Source organism: Sebastes fasciatus, chromosome 5 (genome assembly GCF_043250625.1).
Source record: "Sebastes fasciatus isolate fSebFas1 chromosome 5, fSebFas1.pri, whole genome shotgun sequence".
Lineage (NCBI taxonomy): Eukaryota > Metazoa > Chordata > Actinopteri > Perciformes > Sebastidae > Sebastes > Sebastes fasciatus.
In genome coordinates, this window is record NC_133799.1 from 35,618,322 (window position 1) to 35,640,671 (window position 22,350).

Below are 22,350 nucleotides of genomic sequence, written 5' to 3' on the forward strand. Positions count from 1 at the left end.
CCGCAAGAACCAAGTATGGGCTGTGGACTGGTAGCTGGAGAGGTGCCATTTCATGTCCTGGGCAAAGTGCAAAGTGCCCTTGAGCGCTGTATAGTAGCCGCCCACTGCTCCTAATACTAGGACGGCTTATATGCAGAGACTATATTTCTCTGTGTGCTGTGTATAATACACTGCATGTACATTTACATCCTGGTGATCAGGTTGGCTCCTTGTGTGGCAGCCTCTGCCATCAGTGTGTGAATGTGGGTGTGAATTAGGGATGCACCGATACCGATACCAGTATCGGATCCGATACTGTGCTCATGTACTCGTACTCGTACTCGCAAAACGGCTCCAATACAACGGCACTGATACCACTTTACAGTGGTGTGCCCGACCCCGCGGGGCCAGGATCCCACCTCAGCTGGCACGCGCCGGCCCTCACTTTCATTGCGCCACAGGGTTTTGCTTGCACCCTCTGACTCGCGCGTGCTTTAGACTCCTTGGTCCGTGCTTCAAGACGGGTCAGGTGGGCTGCAGACATCGCCGCAGACCCCTGGTGCCTTCTACGTGGGCCGAGCCCTGATCTGGCGGCACAACGCGGTGGACAGTCGCACCCGAAGCAGGGGGTCGTCCCCGGCGGGGAGAGAGGGTGCAGCGAGCCCTTTGTCCATGGTGCGGTGAGGTCTGGGCGGGGAGCGCTGTAAAGCTGCGGCCACGAGCCACCTTCGCCACAAGTCTTTCCAAGCCGACCTAGAGCCAGTCGCGGCGCACCGCCTTGTATGCGGTACCCCCAAGCCTGCCGTGTGTCGCTCACACCCTCCAGCTGGCTATTAATGAGGGTCTTTTGGCACAGAGAAGTACTCGTATCGGTACTCGGTATCGGCAAGTACCCAAATGTAAGTACTTGTACTTGGTCTGAAAAAAAGTGGTATCGGTGCATCCCTAGTGTGAATGGGTGAATGCTGACATGTAGTTTAAAGAGCTTTGAGTGGTTGGAAGACGAGAAAGGAGCTACTGTATATAAATGTCCATTTACCATTGCCACCTCTGTGGCAGGCTGTGTGAGCATGCTCTGCCTGGTAAGGTGTGAATATACTGGGCTGAGGCCTGATTGAAAATGTAAATGGAGGTGGACAAAATAATAGAAACACCTCTAACACCACTATAGCCCCGCTATAATCGTCATTCATTCCTGGGACAGACGGCTCTGCAGTAGTCACGGTGTTTATTGGGTTCAGCTCCGATCGGCAGTGATGGACCCTTTTCACACCAACATTGGGGCGTATATGCAGGGTTTTTTTAAAGACGGGACAACACACTATATATATAGGCCATAGACTCCGTTCCCATGGTGAGTACGCCATGCACTGATCATTGTGTTTTTTTTCTAGTGTGTCACGTTCAACGTTATGGACCACTGGCCGGCACCGAGAGCGAGAGGGTTAGTTAACACAGAAAGTTTTATGCTGGTTACTTCTTGATATCTGTTACTTATTCAGTCTCTCTTCACACTCACTGCCGAATAATTAGGAACGGTGTTCGAGGAATGGATGGGGGGGCTGGTGGGGTTCCAAAAACACCAGACCGGAGGAGACCGCTGTGTGTGTCCCGTGTGAAACCAGAAGTCAACGGAGACTTAACTTTGGTACTTAGTAATGCCACTTTCGTAGTTATTTTAACCCAAACCACCATCTTTTTCTAAACCTAACCAAGTAGTTTTTTTTTCTTAAACCTTACCAAGTTGTTTCTTGTGAAGATGGAAGTTTATTTTGAAAAGACTGTATGCATGTAACAAGTGGAAATTGACACGTGTTGCTGGACATTCATAGGAGAACGCACAATAAATGAGGAATAACTCTTCATATGGGTCGTGTGCAGTGGTTAGCACTGTCGCCTCACAACAAGAGGGTTGCAGGTTCTAACCCGGCCTGGGGTCCTTCTTTGTTGAGTTTGCATGTTCTCCCCCGTGTTAGTGTGGGTTTTCTCCTGAGTCCAGTGAGAACCCTAACCCAGCCGGTAGGATCCTAACAGCTAAATCTTGCCCCAGGGCCCCCAGAATACGTTAACCCGGGCCATGCCCACCTCTTGTGCCACAGGAAGGGAAAGGTATCATTGTACTCCCATCTATTGTTAGCATTTAAACATAGAGAATCCCCTCTCTTTTTTTCCATTAGCTGCCGCCAGCAGCTAGCATCAGTCACTGTGAGTGGAGCTCGTTGGTAAAGCATAGGTTTGCTATGGCAGAGATCCCAGGCTCTAATCCCAAGTGTGAATGTCAAGCTGGCTGCAGTTTTCCATCAATTGCGTGCTTGTTAACAAGTAGCACTTGATGTGTTTGGACACTGTGCATAGATAGCCCTTTTGAGCTGCTTCCTCACTATATTGTACCAACAGCCATCCGGCTATACTATACCAACTGCCGTGATGACCTCAGTCTCAGCCAACTCGGTGGTCCTTAACACTGTCTGTTTCTGCACTGTCTTTGTTGGTCTTGTTCACGGGGATATATAATGTTTGCACTACTGCTACTGCACATCATTTATAACACACATATTTATTTACCTTTTATAACAAATAACTTTTACTAGTGTTCTTATTGCTTGGGTATTTTTAGGGCCCGAGCACAGACAACGTTGGGCCAGCAAAGGCCCTATTGAAACTGTAAGAATTATTCTTTTTCATGCAAATGAATCGCCTTTTTGACGACCTGAACATGCTCAAAAAGTTGTTAAACTTGGCACACTTATAACACGTGGTAAAAAATTTGATATTTTAAGGGTCTCGGGCTCAGGTGTTGCAAAATGGCTCGCTAGCGCCCCCTAGAAAGTTGGAAAAGTTGAGCCCCTCGCTCCGGTTTCATGTATGAAATTTGGCAGACAGATGTAACATGTGGAGACGCACAAAAAAAAGCCTCTTGGAGGTACGCTCAAAACTAGGTTTATAGGTTATAGTTATAGGTTTATCGCTTTATAGGTTGCGTACTTTAACGAACTCCTCCTACAGATTTAATCAGATCGACTTGAAATTTGGTCAGGACCATCTTAAGACCTTAAGGATGAAAAGCTATTCAAATGGTGAGTTTTCACTGAACGACCTGACCCTGGCGTGGCGGACATTTTTTGCAATTCGCCATGAAACAGGAAGTTGTTGTAACTCCACTGTACACAGTCTGATCTGCCCCAAATTTCACAGGCATGATAAGGGTCCAGTCTTGAGGACATTTACATATCCATATTGGGTATCACTCATAGCATGCAGCAGACTGGCAACAGGAAATTACAATTTTTTTCTATTTTAATGTACTCTTTCTAGCGGGTTGACCAGATCCACCTCAAATGTGGTCAGAAAAGCCTTAAGACCTTGATGATGCATTATAATGAAGACTGCGAGGGCTCATTCATCGCTGCTCGCAGCTTTAATTTGTATTCTTATTTATTGTATGCCCTGTCTTGTTTTATGTATTTACTTCTTCTGTTAGAATCTGTGCTGCTGTGCTACTGCAATTTCCCCACGGGGATAAATGAAGTGCTATTCAATCCTATCCCTATCAAGTAATGGTGCACTGGGATTCACCGTATCAGACGTTCCATTTAAAGTGCATCAGCAATGAACAAGACCGTGTTTAGCAAAAGAGTGTTCAAGTAGCAAACAACCACCAGCCTGCTGCATGCAATGATTGCATCACATATGTAAAACAAGGAGACGGTGCTCTGACTCATACAGGGCTTCACCTTGTGGATGCTTTCTTTTAGATCAAATCCACATTTTTGATTAGATGGTTACGATGAAAAGTACTTTGACCGACTTGCTGACGTGCTGGAGGCTCAGCAGGCTGCGGTGGGCTGTGGCAGAGAACTGACTGAAATCTACCATACAATATTTTAATAATTGACAGTTTCACTGGAAAGTGTAATGGCATCAGAGGGCTGTACAGGAAATGTACAAAGCATACAACTGATTTTGATGGACATATCTGTGTGAGCAAAGGTCAGGGTGATGAAGTCCAACTGTGCCCACGGAATGAAAGAACGAAAGAAAAGGAATTACAGCTACAAGTTGGTATGAGTGGATTCTCATGTTTCCCGCAGTAAAGTCAACTGAAAGAAGTCAGTGTGGCAGTTGAAACTAAATTAGACAGAAGTTAACATTACATTTTAAATAGAAGTGCTGAAAGGAGATGAAGCTTCAGTTTGTGTAATTGTTGAATGAAGGTGAAGTGTCACTTACCTGTCTACCTACCTGTCCACCTACCTGTCCACCCACCTGTCTACCCTCCTGTCTACCTACCTGTCCTCCTACCTGTCCACCTACCTGTCCACCTACCTGTCTACCTACCTGTCTACCTACCTGTCTACCTACCTGTCCACCTACCTGTCTACCTACCTGTCCACCTACCTGTCCACCTACGTGTCCACCTACCTGTCTACCTACCTGTCCACCTACCTGTCCACCTACCTGTCCACCTACCTGTCCACCTACCAGTCTACCTACCTGTCCACCTACCAGTCCACCTACCTGTCCACCTACCTGTCCCCCTACCAGTCTCCCTACCTGTCTAGCTACCTAATGATAGTGTTGGGGGAGTGTCTTTGGAGGGAGGACTGAATGGACGGATTGTCAGTGTTGATGACTTGGTGACTTTCTCTCTACATTCAGGGACTTTTAGTGCTAGTCAGCAGCTATTGCTGCTAGCTACTTTCATTGTAGAAGAGTTGGCCACACTGGGCTGGGTTTATAGGTTGACTACTTTTTAATATCTAGCGTACTCTTGCTAGTTCCTCAACACTACAACACTTCCTTTTAGTATTACCCCAGATATAAAAGAAAATGTTGACAGTGTTATAGGCTGAGATTGCAACCAACTGTTCACTCCTCCCTCTCCAAGATGAGCCGCTGAGTGTAAAACAGTTGTAATGCTGCGGTACCTTTCAGGATGTTGGCCTCAGTGTTAGCATGTTAGCTTAAGGGGTCGAGATTTAGTTTGTGTAATTGCTGATTTTATTTGAAGCGTAGAGTTAAAGTTGAACTATGCACTTTTTTTATAAATTCATACATGTTATTCTTATGGGGCTGCACGGTGGTGCAGTGGTTAGCATTGTCGCCTCACAGCAAGAGGTTCAAACCGGTTCAAGCAGGTTCAAACAGGTTCAAGCAGGTTCAAACCCGGCTTGGAGTCCTTCTGTGTGGAGTTTGCATGTTCTCCCCCTGTTAGCGTGGGTCTTCTCCGGGTTCCCAGGTTTCCTCCCACAGTCCAAAGACATGCAGGTTCATTGTTGACTCTAAATGTCCCGTAGGTGTGAATGGTTGTCTATGTTTCAGCCCTGTGATAGCCTGGAGACCTGTCCAGGGTGTACCCCGCCTTCCCCCAGTGTACTCGTACTCGCAAAACGGCTCCGATACAACGGCACCGATACCACTTTGCAGCAGCGCGACGTTAACATCTCGTCACTATCTTTCGGGTCCTCACGCCGGTGGTGCGCCCGACCCCGCTGGGCCGGGATCCCAGCTCGGCGTGCGCCGGCCCTCATTTTCATTGCGCCACGGGGTTTTGCGCACGTGCGTTAAACTCCTTGGTCCGTGTTTCAAGACGAGTCGGGTGGGTTGCCGACAACGCCACAGACATCCCTAGTAAATGGACTCCATTTATATATCTCCTTTCTAGTCTTCTGACCACTCAAAGCGCTTTACACTACATGTCAGCATTCACACACACATTCACACACTGATGGCAGAGGCTGCCATACAAGGAGCTAACCTGCCCAACGGGATCTGATCTAAATACTCATTCACACACCGATGGATCAGCCTTCGGGAGCAGTTTGCGGTTCACTGTCTCGCTCAAGGACACTTAGACATGTGGACCGGAGGAGCCGGGGATCGAACCTATGACCTTCCGATTGGTTGACGACCTGCTCCACTCTACCTCTGAGTCACAGCCGACATTTGAGTGTAATGAATAGAGTTGAAGTGTTAATTTAAGTATAAGCACTGAGTGAAGTGCTGACAGGAGTAAAAGATTCAGGTGGTCGAGCACTGAAAGGAGTGAAAATGGTAATTCATCTATCACATGTCCTCTTGCTGCCAAATGAATTTCCACAAGGCTACTATACTCTGAAAATGGAAGGAAACATTTACAGTATACTGACAGTGTTACAGGCGGACATTCTGATCACATCTCATTTATTTTGTTCAGGTTTCAAGATGCTGTATACAACCATCTGTACAGTGAGTGTTGCAGGTTTTAATTAGCCTTACACTTGTCGTGAGTTCATTTCCTCTACTCGGCAGTGTGTGGAAGACTCTTCTTAGTTGGTCCTACATTTCTCATAAAAGTCACAAAGTTTCTTTAATGAGTGATCTGCAGGGAATTCTCAATTCAAATATTTGACGGTTGCTATGGCACCGCCGTTAGCAGCTGTGTGAAAAGTTGAGCGTTTCAGTTCATGGACAGTTTTGTGAAGAGGACAGAAACAGGAAAGAAAAAGAGACAACAGACGTAAGAGGCTAAAGCGGCCCGCTGGGCCCATACAGGCTCAGTATGTGGCCCGCTGACTACGAGTCCTTATTTGAAATAGACTAGACGTGCTGTCCGTTGTCTCCCTGTTGGATTCACTGAGAAATGTTACTAATGGTGACAAGCCATTTTTTCAAATTGCCTCTCTTGGGTTTAAATGTCCTCACTCTGAATTTCACTCAGCGTCCTTGCGTACTGTATTTCGGTCCTTGCAGGTACAGCAGTTTTACAAACACATGCACATCCACACCCCGAGCTTCTGTCTCATAAATCCGCCCAGATAATACGATCAAAAGGAAAAAAAGATTCACATTGAGTGTATAAACCCAGCAGTTGTCTCTGTGTGTTTCACATCCCTAGTCCCATATGAGGGGGTTTCACTTGTTGATGGTATTTGAACTATGATGAGGAGATAACAGAGGATCTGCTGTTGTGATATAAATCTTGCATCAATGATAATGAAACCTGATCCCCGGGAGAAATGGCTGATAGTCCATAATGTTTGAATACAGACCAAGTCCAGAATAACAAAGATACTGATACTTGTCTGTGTATCTGAAGAAAGACTTGCAGTGTGAGTGTAAAAATCTGTGACATTATGATTAAATGAAGGAGCTATATTTCCAGATGTTGAGATATAATCACCATCACACGTTAAACTGCTATGTCTAGTGGTCTTTGTGCTTCCCACACTTTTGACTTGTCATCTCTTAAAATAAAAGCAGTGTCTTTGTGCCTAAGGCTGTCTTCACACCTAATCAGGCGTTGCGGCGAGATAGCGCAGGGTTGTGTCAGGGTTTAGTTCTTTCACAGACCCCCGCTGGAACCCTCCCTCCCTGGTGCTCAGAAGGGCTTCCATTAAATAGTGTCCTTATTTTTCTTTTTGTCACACTCGTCCTGCAGTGCTGGTGCTGCTGTTTGTGATGTGGATGAAGAGGAGGGATAAGGAGCGTCAGGCCAAGCAGCTCCTCATCGACCCAGAGGACGACGTGAGAGACAACATCCTCAAATATGACGAGGAGGGAGGAGGAGAGGAGGACCAGGTACACACACACACACACACACACACACACACACAGTCAGAAACGAACCATACTGTAAAATACACATACTGTTGCTGCACAGACACACTGTGCTTCCTCACACATTTCAATCATCTGTCCTCCGGCTAAGATTAAGTGAATTACAAAAGAGGACCTAAACAGAATTAATTGCTTTCTGTTGGAGAACAATTTCCTGTGTCCCCTCCACACAACTCCTCTGCTGGTGCCAAGCACATAAGCTGCTCCGCACTTCTGCAGGGGAACAATATTTAACCCTCATTTTCCCAGCCGACCATTGTAGACTGACAACATGGTCTACTTTACACAGCAGCAGCTCGTTACGGTGGCTGTAAAAGGAAGGGAGTTACCCTGTATATAAAGGAGGAAGGGAGTTATACTGTATATGAAGGAGGAAGGGAGTTATACTGTATATGAAGGAGGAAGGGAGTTACTCTGTATATGAAGGAGGAAGGGAGTTACCCTGTATATAAAGGAGGAAGGGAGTTACACTGTATATGAAGGAGGAAGGGAGTTATACTGTATATGAAGGAGGAAGGGAGTTACACTGTATATGAAGGAGGAAGGGAGTTATACTGTATATGAAGGAGGAAGGGAGTTACACTGTATATGAAGGAGGAAGGGAGTTACCCTGTATATAAAGGAGGAAGGGAGTTACACTGTATATGAAGGAGGAAGGGAGTTACACTGTATATGAAGGAGGAAGGGAGTTATACTGTATATGAAGGAGGAAGGGAGTTACACTGTATATGAAGGAGGAAGGGAGTTATACTGTATATGAAGGAGGAAGGGAGTTATACTGTATATGAAGGAGGAAGGGAGTTATACTGTATATGAAGGAGGAAGGGAGTTACACTGTATATGAAGGAGGAAGGGAGTTATACTGTATATGAAGGAGGAAGGGAGTTACACTGTATATGAAGGAGGAAGGGAGTTATACTGTATATGTAGGAGGAAGGGAATTACAGTATATCTGCTTTTATTGTTATAAATGTTGCCTTACAGTTGTATGGTAATAAAATTACCATATCTCCAATCTCAAATTATGAATTATTATTAATCTCAAATTATTTTGCATATACAACTGTAACCATGAACAATTCAATAATTGAATGAAATAAATGGCAACTAACGACCTCCTGGAAGGCATTACCATTCAAAATGCTCTAAAACATGGTTAGGAATAATGTAAAGTATACATCATTTGCAGGAAATGGGCCTAACTGAAAATGTCCTCACTGAAAGGACGTCAGTCTATCTCGTCCTTGTAAGTTTAGAAATAGAAGAAGAAGCACACAGCAGGTTATTGACGGGCTCTCAGACACTCTTCAGTGAAAAGTATTCTGTTGGTCTGCCATTATTGTGAACAAAGCCCAAGGTCAGTCCGCAGCATGCTGTTATTGTCCTGAAAAGGCTGCTTTAGTCGATTTCCCCGGAGACTTGAGAGCACAAAATGGTTTGTGGATGGTTGCTGCAGTGACTCAATCTCCACCATTCAACATGAACAGATCAGAGGCCGACACACGCACTTCCCCTCTGCCCTGCCGATGGTGTGTGTGAGAAGGTGAGAGAGGGACTGTGTCTCTCGGTGGATGCTAGCATTAGATAGCATTAGAGTCCTCCCTCAGGACGGATCATGTAGGATGTAGACGTTGCATCAGAGGAGCTCACGGTGCTCGTTTGAGTCATTGGATTTATCAACTGTTAAACACAGCTGGAACATGAAGGTAGTGATAGGTCAGTTCATTCTAAGTGTTTGTATGTAAATGTTTGTTCTTCAGAGTCGGTCCTCAGTCAGTCATTTGTTGAGAGCCGGCGCTCTTTGAGTAATTTTATTGGCTTGCAGTGCACCTGGCATTAGGAAGAATACATAATTATGCATTTATAGGATAAGGTTTATCAAGGTTTGGTAATGAAGTTCGAGCCAACAACTTATTTTTTTAGCTTAGCTTGAAGTTTGAATGTACAGCAGCCCAAATATAGTCTGCCAAGGACAGATGATGTCTCGTCCTTCCATGGCAACGCCCCCAAACACACATGCACGAGCACCGGCGCATCGTAACTACTTCACAGACACAGAGCGGAGAGAGGACCTCAACTCAACAACGCTACCTCATGACAAGTAACCGCAGCAGTGCTACTGCAGGGCTGAGTTTTTCTCTTCCATTCTACAGGAAACGTGTGGCGGCGACGCGCTTTGAGTTCAGGCTGGTGCACGCCAAGGGTAGAGTACGAGCAGGGAGGCGGGGAGGCATCTGATTCGGACCGCGAGGCAGTGATTGGTAAACGTTTTTACGGGATAACAGCAGCTACAGATGACGACTCTTTTCCGGTCCTTTTTCAGAGCTCATCAGTAATGGATCGCTGTCGGGGTGTAAAGACCATTTCAACCAATAGAACAGATAGTGTATACTGGAGAACATCGTCAACTCTGCCTTTAAGTAGAAGCGTTTGAAGTTGGAGTCATGTTTCAGAACAGTCCGAAGATCATTATTTCTTCATGCTTAGTGATGTGTATTTTGGTCCTGTGTTCACACCTTCCCAAACAAATTGCACGGATGGGGGGGGGGAATGAACCAGAGTCCACTTTAACCAGACTAAAAAGCAAAGGCATGAAAACACCCACAATCTTGCTAGTAAGCTTCACCTTACATTAACCATAAATCATGACTACTGGTGTGTTTCAGTCCAGCTGTTTCGGAAACCTGACTAACAAACAACACCAAACAGGAAGGATGAACACTTTGATATGTTCAAGCCTCCTGATGAAAAACAAACATGGAATCTGAGATCTGTTGTGATGGGATTATGGACCATGTCAATGGAATGTGCACACAAGTACTGCTGTTTTCATATTAGGTACCGTCGATTCATACCGTGCCGCTCAGCTTTCACATTAATAATGTTCCTCTGTACCCGAGAACACTTGCGTCTTCATCTACACGTGACATTTGTTTATGTTGTCTCTGCAGTGTAGAAAAGCTATACCCAATCTCAAGATCCCAAGTCCTACGAGTCAACCTGCCCTTTCAAAACTACTCGCCTTAAAAGCAGTCTGTGTTTCTGTACAGTTGGTTTCTACACCTGATGCGAACCGTACCCGAGTACACATGAACCATACTTGAGACCACCTTTACAAGTGGACGGTACAGAGCGTTCACACTAATCAAACAAACTGGACTTTGAGTTCAAGTGTACTCGGTTCCGGGCCCGGGTCCCTGATGTGAAAGCCTCCTAATTGAGGGTCTAAGAATAGGGGGTGTGCTGTACAGACCGCCCGCTTGAGCGGCGCATGTGCATCGCAGAAGCTCTTGCTTTTATATTTCAGCTGCCACACGGCCTGCGTGAGCAGCGTGGCTCACATGTAGCTCAGAAGACCGCGTGCCGCCCGAGGTTCACAGCAACAATAGACAGTGAAAATGACTGTATACTGACATCATACCAGCAACATTACTACAGTTTCAATGTCTACATCTGTAGAATATGTCACAGACATGAAACAAATAAAGATTTATTTTTGACCTCACACTTCCTACTTCCATTTCAAAATAAAAGCCCTCGAGCGTTTTTCCAGTGGACAGAATTCCTTCATATGTTAACACAAGGCTTTTATTCTGAAATAGTTGCAGGACAGTGTTGTATAAAATGCAGTGACTTGCAGGGCTCCATGAATGAATAAAGCACGGGGTTTTAATTGTGGATTATTACCATTATTTACTAAAGAGCACACGCTTCGTAACTCTTTTCTGTCTAAAATAAATATAAATGGCTGTTATTAAAAAAATCTATGTAGAAAGAAATGGCTGGACAGACACGCTGCCGGTGTGGACGCCACATGCGCGAGAGGCGCTGCAGTTCAGTGAGGCTGACGTGCCCAGTCTGGCCCGGCCGTAAGGCCTCCTGAGGCAGATTATTGATTTGTGATGGGCTGTATAAATAGAATTAACTTGACTTGCTAACATGTACTCACACTCACTGTGTGGTTGTGTGTGTGTGTGTGTGTGTGTGTGTGTGTGTGTGTGTGTGTGTGTGTGTGTGTGTGTGTGTGTGTGTGTGTGTGCGCGTTTAGGACTATGACCTCAGTCAGCTGCAGCAGCCTGATGCCCTGGAGCCAGAGTGTGTCAAGGTGGGGATCAGACGTATGGATGAGAGGCCTCTCCATCATGACCACCAGTACCCCCTCCGCTCTGCTGCCCCCCACCCAGGAGACATAGGAGACTTCATCCACGAGGTACGGCAACACACAGGGGTCCGTTTGGGTTGGACAAATCTCACAATGTCCTCTACCAATCTAAACCTCTCTCTCTCTATGGTAACATCTTTGTGTAAAATGTCAGGATGGTGTCCCGTCCTCACTCACTGAGATTCAATCTGCTCCGCAAGATTCAATTTTGGTGTCGGGCACGTGCACTTCTCAGTGCACAGGAAGTGATGAATCACTACTTGAGTGAAATACAAACTGTCTGTTGGACAGCACTAAGCAAACACTGTGTCCAGAGAAAGCTAGATCTGCCAACGTTGGATCTTTTTGCTTCTGTCATCCCTTTTCTTCTTTGGTGTGAAGCATTAGAGGCTGTGTGCACTTTAGCTCATCACCTTACAGGATTTAGGGATATTGAAGTTCAAAGAGGTTTTTTTAAACCGTCACTTCTCGTATTCGGAGCTGCCAGTGTGGGAATTAACCCACTGTAACATTCAAAGACTCTGATTACTGCTAATTAAAACAGAATGCAAGGAGTATCTCCAAACAGAGAAGCACACAGCAGATTTAAAACTCTTAGATAACCAACCAGATTCTGCCACGTTCTCCCTGAGCCAATCATATCGTTGCTATCAAATGCGAAAACTGTTCTCCTTCTCTGCTGCTGTCAGCAGAGCTGCCAAGTCTGCTTGTTATCAGTGACTTCGGATGCCCCCGAAAAAGAGAGAGGACTTAAAGACTGGATTCACCCTCGAGTGGGGGGACGATTTGAGGGGGCAGTTTGCCGTTTGCCGAGTGTGAAGTACGAGCACATCGTGCTGATCTGGTTCAACATGCTAGCACTGAAAAACGTAAAAGAAACGCAGCACTCTTCTCTTCGAAGAGGCTTACCGACATCGGGTTCACTGTCTATACAAAAATGAGACAAAATGTCAAAGATTAAATTAAATGTAAATAAAATACAAAAACTGATGCAACCCGCATCGACCCCATCGGCTTCTGTCTTCATCATATTCAGTGCCCAGTCCTGCTCCACATCCCTTCACTGGATCTTCAGCTACTCCCTTCACCACCACCAGCACCAGGGTCTAGACTCCGGTGGGGGGGGGGGATATACCTGATATCACCACGGCATCACTACCTCCCTTTGATATACTACGTCACCATGGAGTCTAATCACCAAAGACTTTGACCCATTAATCGTATCATGCACGGTTGCTATGAAGTTATTGTTCATTTGAAATGATTGAACAGGTTTTAGGAGCATTCTTTGGACATGTATATGTATATATATTTTTAGGGGTGGAACGGTTCGTGTATTTGACCCGAACCGTTTGGTTCAGGACGTTTGGTTCGGTCCGCGACATCCTTTCGGTTCGCCGTTACTCAAACAGCTGTTTATGCCTACTTACTTGCAAGCGCGGAACCGAAACTCTGGATCGTGAGTTTTACCTGGAAACTTTTGGCAGCGCACCAAGAATGGTAGCAGCGCTGTAGCAGCGCCGTAGCTCATGATAGTCGAGCTAAACTGACAACGATTTGTTTCAAACTGTACGCGGACACTGTTCAACTGAAGTCGGGTTTATATGTGGACACTTGAAACATTTAATTACAACGGCATCACCCGAATGTGTCGATTAGCAGAGCGAAACAAAAGCAGACTGGACGGAGAGTCCGTTCCCCCCCACAGCGTTCAGACAGCCTCCCACTGCAGATTCACACTGTGCCAAAGTAATATCTAATGCTATAAGAGTGTTTATCGCTGCATATACGACCACACTCCATCATAAACTATACAGAATTAAAGCATATGGTCAAAGTACGTGAGCCTTCACGTGTGAATGTTAGTCTGTTGTGCCTGCCCTGTAGAAACTATAAACTATAAACTATAAACTAGCAGAAGCAGCAGTTGAGGATTTCCCAACAGCCTTAAGATGGAACATTACATTAACATGACATACATTTGTGATTTTATTTTTGTAATTTATTTTTTCTTATTGACAATATGTCAGTATTTGAGTGCCTTAACTGTTATAGTAAGAATTATTAACAATGAGCCACTGTTGAATGAGTGGGAGATAAAAAGCTACGTTTATTAGTATAGTTCTGGTTGAGCTTATGCTTCAATGTATGGCCTTAGTTTATAATTACATCATATTTATATGAAAATAACAAAGCTGCATGTTTTGTTTGCACTAATTACTGTAGAAGACCTATTCTTTCAATTAAGATTTGTCAATAAAGAAGTGTTTATGTTCCTTATGTAAGCAAAAATTCTGTTAAGGTAAACATTTGTTTACTTATTTTTGCCAAATAAATGAAAAGCATGTTGAAATCAGAACATGACCTCCTCGCTGTAACATAAACGTACCGAACCGATAACCGTGACCCCAAAACCGTGATATGAACCCAACCGTGAATTTTGTGAACCGTTCCACCCCTAATATATAGATATATATATATATCTATATATATATATATACAGCGCATTCAGAATATGTGTCTCAGTTTTTACAGCAGTTGCAACACACAGCCTCTCAGCTCAGTGTGTTGGACATACAGGAATATTAGTGGAATATTCATTTTCATCAGCCATGTAAACAGCTTAGTAGGAATTATGTCTTTTTTATATGGAATAAGGGCCATAATACTAAAATATAAAATAATACTAATATACATACAAATACCCTAGTATTTTGTGCATACTGTAAACGTAGTCATTGACGTGTCAGTGATATGTGATGATGTGTGGTTGGCACACTAACAGCCTAACAAACAGACATGAGGGAGTGAAACACAGCGAGTCCAGCGTCTGTGTGTGTTTCTGAATTAGCTGTGCTAATGGTCAGGATTAGCTGGCCTCAGACCTGCACAGCCCCGGCTACCTAATTAGAGGTAAATCCATTGAGTGTAGTTAATCCCACAGAAAGGCTGCAGGCCATCCACAGCTCCGTAAGGCACAGACCATTCTGTGCCAACAGACGAGAATCAGTCAGTGTCAACACTTAAAGCTTTCTTTCATGGATTGTTTGTGGCCACTGTGAGGCTGTCAGGCTCCGCTTGGTAATCTGCTGAATCTCCTACTGGAGATAGAGACAGCATCTGTCCAACCTGACCCAAATCCTCCTCTCTTCTACACTCCTCCATAATCCCTCCTTCTCCGCCAGCACCCCCTACTGTCCATCTCAACGCCTCCACACACACACACGTACACACACACACACACACACACACACACACACATAAATAAACACAACCTTTCTACTTAACCTCCCTTATTCTGATCTCGTCCTCTTGCTCCTGTTCTCTGGAGGGGCTGAAGGTCTGTAAAGGTCAGAGAGGCTGGCTTGTGATTGAAAAGGTTGATAGTTTGAATCCCAGTTCTTTGAGAGCTGTGCTCCTTTTATCTGGTCTGAATGGGTCAACAAGGGGTCATCAGACGGGGTCTCGGGGGTTTAACATGGGTCTGGCACGGCTCTGCTTTGTAATAAAAGCATGTACACAGGTTTCTATAACATCCGGAGCTCTACGTATAGTGTTACTATAGAGAGAATATGATAGGATTACTGTAATCCTGCTGTAGATATGGTCAGAGTCTTCTCTCAGTCTCATAGATACTCTGGAGGGGGGGGGGTCTAAAAGCTCTGGTGCGAACAGGGCGGTGTCCGTGTTTAATGAACTGATATTTCCCACCATGCCCTCTGGTTTAAGAAGTGATGAGAATGGAACTCTTGAGGATTAACCTGTGACATGGTGAATGTGCATGCTCTTTACACACACACAGAGGTTTTATCAATAAGACTGGAGATATTATACTCGCCTTATACTACGCGTTCATGTGCGTGTGTCACAGTTTGGAACGTTGAACATAAACCCGTGGTTGGTTTATCTCCAGTCACCAGCAGGCTGTAGTACAGTGATTGGTGATGTGTAGTCACCAGCAGGCTGTAGTACAGTGAGTGGTGATGTGTAGTCACCAGCAGGCTGTAGTACAGTGATTGGTGATGTGTAGTCACCAGCAGGCTGTAGTACAGTGATTGGTGATGTGTAGTCACCAGCAGGCTGTAGTACAGTGAGTGGTGATGTGTAGTCACATGTGTAGTACAGTGAGAATTCTCGTTGCTCATCTTACCGTCTCCATTTCTTCCCTCCAGGGCCTGAAGGCAGCAGACAACGACCCCACCGCCCCCCCCTACGACTCCCTGCTGGTGTTCGACTACGAGGGCAGCGGCTCCACCGCCGGCTCCCTCAGCTCCCTGCACTCCTCCTCAAGCTGTGGCGACCAGGACTATGACTACCTCGGTGACTGGGGGCCGCGCTTCCGCAAGCTGGCCGACCTGTACGGCGGAGGGGACGATTAACCCCCCTCCCACCACCACCACCTGCACCTGCAACAACCACCCTCCCCGCCCCACCCTTGCTCCAAGCGCTCAGGTGGGGTGGGCAGAGTTAAAGGAAAAGAGGATGTGGGGTAAAAACGGGGTACGGATTACCAGGACAGCTTGTAAAGAGACTCGCCGCCCCCTCGACGACGGGCGATGACTCTAGGGACCATTCGGACTCCTGGCCTAGCAGTTCAGGCTAAAGGACATGACTATCTGAGCGTTAGCCCCGATGCTAACAGACGTGAGCAGCCGGAACAGTGCGCTCAGAGGGGATGTTGTCTCTATGACGATTAAGAGCTACAACAGCCATGCTACAGACGCTCATTTACACTTGAATCTCACAGTACAGGAGCACTGGGGTCAAACGTGCCTTTTTGTACATTCTTTTGATTGTTCAGTCTTGATTCTATGCGTTGCTTTAAAGCTCCTCGCTGTTTTGCAACGGCAACTGGAGGAGCACTTCGCCATGATAATGAGTGTGTGTGTGTGTGTGTGTGTGTATGTGTGTGTGTGTGTGTGTGTGTGTGTGTGTGTGTGTGTGTGTGTGTGTGTGTGTGGATTCCACCTCGTTACCTGTATGTGTGTGTGAGAGAGTGTGCGTGAGTCATTTCCACAGAGACACACTGGATGGACACTATAAAAGGGCAAAGCCTATTATGAGACGCCTTGGATGATCCTACCAGCAAAAACATGGCTCTACTGTACGGCTCTGGGTGTTAACGCTTTTCTTTTTTCCTTCTGATTCATTCAGAAAATCCCAACTACAACTCCTGACAGCTGACAGTGTGTAGATCTTAATCAATCACACAGGTTAGCAGAATCAAATATACATATTTAGGGCCCGGGAATTTGGGTCTCGGGCTTGAGTGTTGCAAAATGGCTCGCTAACGCCCCTCTAGAAAGTTAGAAAAATTGAGCCCCTCGCTCCGGTTTCACCTACATGTATGCAATTTGGCAGACAGATGTAACATGTGGAGACACAGAAAAAAAGCCTCTTGGAGGTATGCCCAAAACTCAACAGGAAGTTAGCAATTTTGAATTTAATGTGCGATTTTCGCCCATTTTTAGCGTATTATTGGCCGTGTACTTTAAAGAACTCCTCCTACAGATTTAATCAGATCGACTTGAAATTTGGTCAGGACCATCTTAAGACCTTAAGGACAAAAGTTATTCAAATAGTGACTTTTCACTGAACGACCTGACTGTGGCGTGGCGGCCATTTTGAGCCATTCGCCATGAAACAGGACGTTTTTGTAACTCCACTGTACATAGTCCGATTTGCCCCAAATTTCTCAGGCATGATAAAGGTCCGGTCCTGATGACATGTACATGCAAAAATATACTCATAGCCCCACCCCCTTTCATAACTCATGAACTGTTTGTCGTAGAGTCTTGTGGCAGGCGTCATTGCACTCAGCAGAGAGTTCCTGTTTCATTGTGCCTGGCCGCATCGATCGGTGTCCCGCCAGTACCCCCGACGCATGAGAAGGTGCGAGGGCCCGTTCATTAATTAGTAACAAACTCACTATACTGATCACTAAAGTCTCCTCTGACCAGAAGCTGGTGTTATTCCATGTGTGAAGCAGTGGTTCTCCGTGATACGGCAGTATAAACGGCAGGGCTCATTCAGCCACGGTATTAGCCACAGTATTATTTTTTGCTCCGTGATCACATGTTTTTTTCATTTCCTTTCTGCGCTCCTCATACTGATTTTTCCCTGCAAAGTCTGATCATTCACATCACATCACAGCTTTTGACTGAACTGCGATAAAGAATGGCTGTCTCTCCCCCCCCGGCTTTGTACACTCTGAGATAATCAAGGACATTTAGTGCCACATCGGATTTAAATAACTTGAATGGCGGCTCGTACAAGCAGAAAATGCTATTTTGTAGTGCAGTTTAAATATTGCGGTTATGTCCTTGCTGCGTTTTCACAAATTGGACCTTTAAATGGGATGTAGTTTAGCTGATTTGCAGGATGACAAAATAACAAAGCAAAGTGGCGAAAGACACAGTGGTGAAATATGATTTTCATTTATATGTCTGTGCAGATGAAAGGAAATGGAAAACAGAGAATAAAGGCACAGAAAACAAAATCTAAAAAAAACCCATCTGAAGCACTTTTGGTTGCAGAGCAACAGTAAATCTACGAACTGACAAATACAGTAGTATTGTAATGAAATGAGTTTGTATTTACAGATGAATCTGTATGTTTGATAAACAGACCAATCCTCTGTGACGTGTGGGTCTGCAGCAGAACGGCACAAAGGTGGAAGATCTGGATGATCAACCAAATTGCTCAGTCTATTTCTGCTAATACTTCTATTACTTCAAATAGAAATGTGACTTTCAGGAATTCAGTTGATGTAACTTCACTAATTTTTAGGGCTTGTCAATCAATTCAAATATTTAATCAGGATTAACCACATGATTGTTCATTGTTAATCGCAATAAATCGCAAATGAATCGCACATTTTTTTATCTCTTCAAAATGTACCTTAAAGGGAGATTTGTCAAGCATTTAATGGGAGAGGACAAATATGCTGCTCTATACAAATGTATGTTTCTATTAATTATTGGAAATAAATTAACAACGCAAAACAATGACAGATATTGTCCAGAAACCCTCACAGGTACTGCATTTAGTATGAAAAATATGCTCAAATCATAACATGGCAAACTGCAGCCCAACAGGCAACAACAGCTGTCAGTGTGTCAGTGTGCTGACTTGACTATGACTTGCCTCAAACGTCATGTGATTATCATAAAGTGGGCATGTCTGTAAAGGGGTGACTCGTGGGTACCCATAGAACCCATTTACATTCACATATCTGGAGGTCAGAGGTCAAGGGACCCTTTTGAAAATGGACATGTCAGTTTTTCCTCAGCAAAATGTAGTGTAAGTTTGGAACGTTATTTAACCTCCTTCACTACAAGCTAGTACGACATGGTTGGTACCGATAGGTTCATCAGGTTTCATATATATATGATACCAGTATCTTCACTTTAGATTTAAAGCTGAGCCCCTACAACCTCCAAAATATTTATTAGTGGCCATGCCCGACGGCCCGTCAGATTTTTAAGAGGTTAATTAACAATCACGAGTTGTGTTAACGCGTTCAAGAAATTAGTGGCGGTAAAACAAATTGGCGTTAACTTGTTATTATCGCGTTAACTGACAGCCCTACTAATTTTGCTTATTGCAGTGGAGCAGTTGTATATGTTACACCTGAGGAAAAAAACGGCTTATGCATCATGCACACCAAAACACATAGGTAGCCAACACCAGCTGTGTATTTCACTTTATATTTGCCAGGGGAGGGTACCTGTAACAGTACCTGTAACATCTAACATCACAGTACCTGTAACATCCAACATCACAGTACCTGTAACATCCAACATCACAGTACCTGTAACATCTAACATCACAGTACCAGTAACATTCAACATCATAGTTCTACTTTTTGTGCAGTCGGAGCCACTGTTTGCCACCAATCTTTGCATGTAAACTATTAATTAAAAATCAAGTGTTTTTCAAAAATCAATACAGTACCACAAAACTTAATATCGCAATATTTTCTTGCACCCCTAATTATTACCGTACTGGCCCTAATATAAGATGACTCTAATGTTTTTGGAAAGACTCTTTGAAAACAAGAAACACCATCCTATTGGGAACATTTACCCAAAATACTGAAATCTTTCCATTAATGTTTCTAATGTAAGCTTGTTTAATATGCTTGGGTCAGGTTTAGGGTTAGGGTTAGCTTGTTTAATATGCTTGGGTCAGGTTTAGGGTTAGGGTTAGCTTGTTTAATATGCTTGGGTCAGGTTTAGGGTTAGGGTTAGCTTGTTTAATATGCTTGGGTTAGGGTTAGGGTTAGGGTTAGGGTTAGCTTGTTTAATATGCTTGGGTTAAGGTTAGGGTTAGGGTTAGGGTTAGCTTGTTTAATATGCTTGGGTTAAGGTTAGGGTTAGGGTTAGGGTTAGCTTGTTTAATATGTGGTCCTGTGTAGTTAACTCTTGCTGCAGGCAGTCTCATGGGACATTCTGTGACAGAGGTGATTCTCGGCCGATCGACCCCCTCAGGTTAACACTGGCTCTGTCAGCACTTTCGCCTTTGTTTGCACTGTTAGCTCTGTTAGCTCTGTTAGCACCGTTATCTACAAGCCGCCGGCTTGGCGTCACCATGTTGAGAGCCGTTGAGAGGCAATAGAAATGCTCCCAATCCCGTGTTTAGCACCTTTAAGGCCACAAACAACCCATAATGCAACCCTTTCTTGGTGTACCAGGCTCACTCTGTTGGAGCGGGTACTTTCAATTAATGAGAACATCTGCTACTCTGAATATATCTTATTTCATAGTATACATCCAGAAAAAAATATCATATAACTCGGGGCCAATACAGTACTTGTAGTTGTTACAAACTCGCGTTTTTGAGTTTCCTTTAGTTTCCTATGTATCTTTAAAATCTGACGGGCAAATTGCCATGACGTTTTTGAGGACCTTTAACTCTTTTCAAAGCCCAGCATCATATTCAGGACCAGTGTTTCACAGAGGCGAGGCTGTATGAAGAGTTCCTGCTGAGCCACAGCCTCTGACAGTGTTGTCATTAGTTTTTATTAGTGAGAGGCGGACGTTGGTCAAACCCAGAGCTGTACTAAAGAGCTGCATATTTTTGCCAGTTTGGTGTTCCAAAGCTCGTGAGAAGACATGTACAGTAATGCTAGACTTTAGATAGATACCTTCTGTTTTTTTGTTTTGCTTTTATCACAGTGTAACTTATGCAGCTGATTGCTAATAAAGGGAGACATCAGTCCTTGTTTTGTAGCAATGATACTTCTTGATACTCTGCTGTGGTGGATTAAAATACTAAAAAGGCAACGTTTGTGTTTTCTGCTGATGATCTGCCTTAGTGTTCTCTGGTACTCAAACTGGCTACTCACTGTAAACTGAAATATGTACAGATTGTATTTTTCTCTCTTGTTGTTCTTTTGACTGTGGTCTCTGACAATGACATGCTAATATCCTCAATCCTTGTATATGTGTAATTTGGATTACAAATTAAAATGTTTTTGCATGTTTTTATCTTTTCATTATGGGAAAACAGTATTTTTCAGATCTTTTCAACACCAGTCTCTCTCACACACACACACACACACCAACACACAAGGATTTTAAAGCAGCATTAATTGATTAATTGATTGACATGTTAACATATTATAAAGCTGTTATGGCTATCATTTTACCAAACAGCCTAATTTACACATCCAGCTGACACAGCATTCATTTGGAGTGGTTATTGTGTCCACTCACATCTGTCTAATAATCACTTTCTTTTAGCTCTGTTTTTGGCCTCCACCAACTCCTGAGGAAAATATCCGTCTCTTTAGCTGCTAAATGCTCTGCTATGTTCACCAGCTGGTCTCCGACTGGGTCAGTCTGCTGTTTGCTGCTGAGCGGCTAGTGTACAGTCGGTTTATCGGAGATTTTTCTCTGAAAACAGCTGCCTGCTGAGATCAGGTTGATGAGAGCTTTGAGAGTGAACCAGGAATACAAGCATCAAGGCAGAGTTCTGATGATTGACCAATCCTAAGTCCCCTTAGTTACTGTTGCTAGGTCGGACAAGCTTGACAAAAATAAACATCTTCAACATACTTCAGCGGAGGCACGAAGCATGCAAAGCCATGACTGGGCTCACATGGAATGTGTTTTTGGGATCGCACACTTACAGTTTGAAAGGTCTGAGAAAAGGTGTAAGATGTCCACTGAAGACCATCTATTGGGAACACTACTGAGGCATCCTTTGCAACGCTGTGTCACATCTTGGACCTATAGGTTTCAGCACTGTCAAGGACCTGTTCCAAAGACAGATCAACCTGATGTATAGCAAAATCACTCATCTTATTCACTGGCCAGAACAGAGATCCATGTGAAGCACAATACCACCACACATCAAATGAAATTCTTATTGAACATTCCAAAAAGTTGAAAGTAAGGTAAGTATATAATACGTACACATCAAATGTACAAAAAACACTCTTCTAACATAAAAAACGAATCTGCTTTTGTTAAGAAAACGTTGATTTTTACATTCATTTATTACACGGCGTTGTTGAATACTCGATTCTGATTGGTTAATCACGGCATTCTGCGGTCTGTAATTTCTTTATAGCAGACCATTGCTATGTATAACAGAGCATTGCT

The 22,350-nt window shown here is 44.3% G+C and overlaps 1 protein-coding gene across 13 annotated transcripts in view; it reads left to right on the plus strand.

Moving 5' to 3' along the window:
• The window catches only part of LOC141768522 (cadherin-2-like), a 101,176-nt gene extending 79,949 nt beyond the window's left edge, over window positions 1-21,227 (plus strand). The window contains exons 14-20 of one of the 13 annotated variants that reach the window (XM_074636893.1): window positions 7,400-7,539; window positions 11,627-11,788; window positions 15,913-16,953; window positions 17,532-19,892; window positions 19,940-19,974; window positions 20,028-20,057; window positions 20,111-21,227. In XM_074636893.1, the coding sequence (XP_074492994.1) occupies window positions 7,400-7,539; window positions 11,627-11,788; window positions 15,913-16,119 (509 nt within the window). In that variant the 3' untranslated portion in view covers window positions 16,120-16,953; window positions 17,532-19,892; window positions 19,940-19,974; window positions 20,028-20,057; window positions 20,111-21,227. Of the gene's footprint in view, window positions 1-7,399; window positions 7,540-11,626; window positions 11,789-15,912; window positions 16,954-17,531 lie in introns of all 13 variants that reach the window. The other 12 variants (XM_074636886.1, XM_074636894.1, XM_074636891.1 and 9 more) reach the window with 12 other exon arrangements.
• Window positions 21,228-22,350: the final 1,123 nt, after the last annotated feature.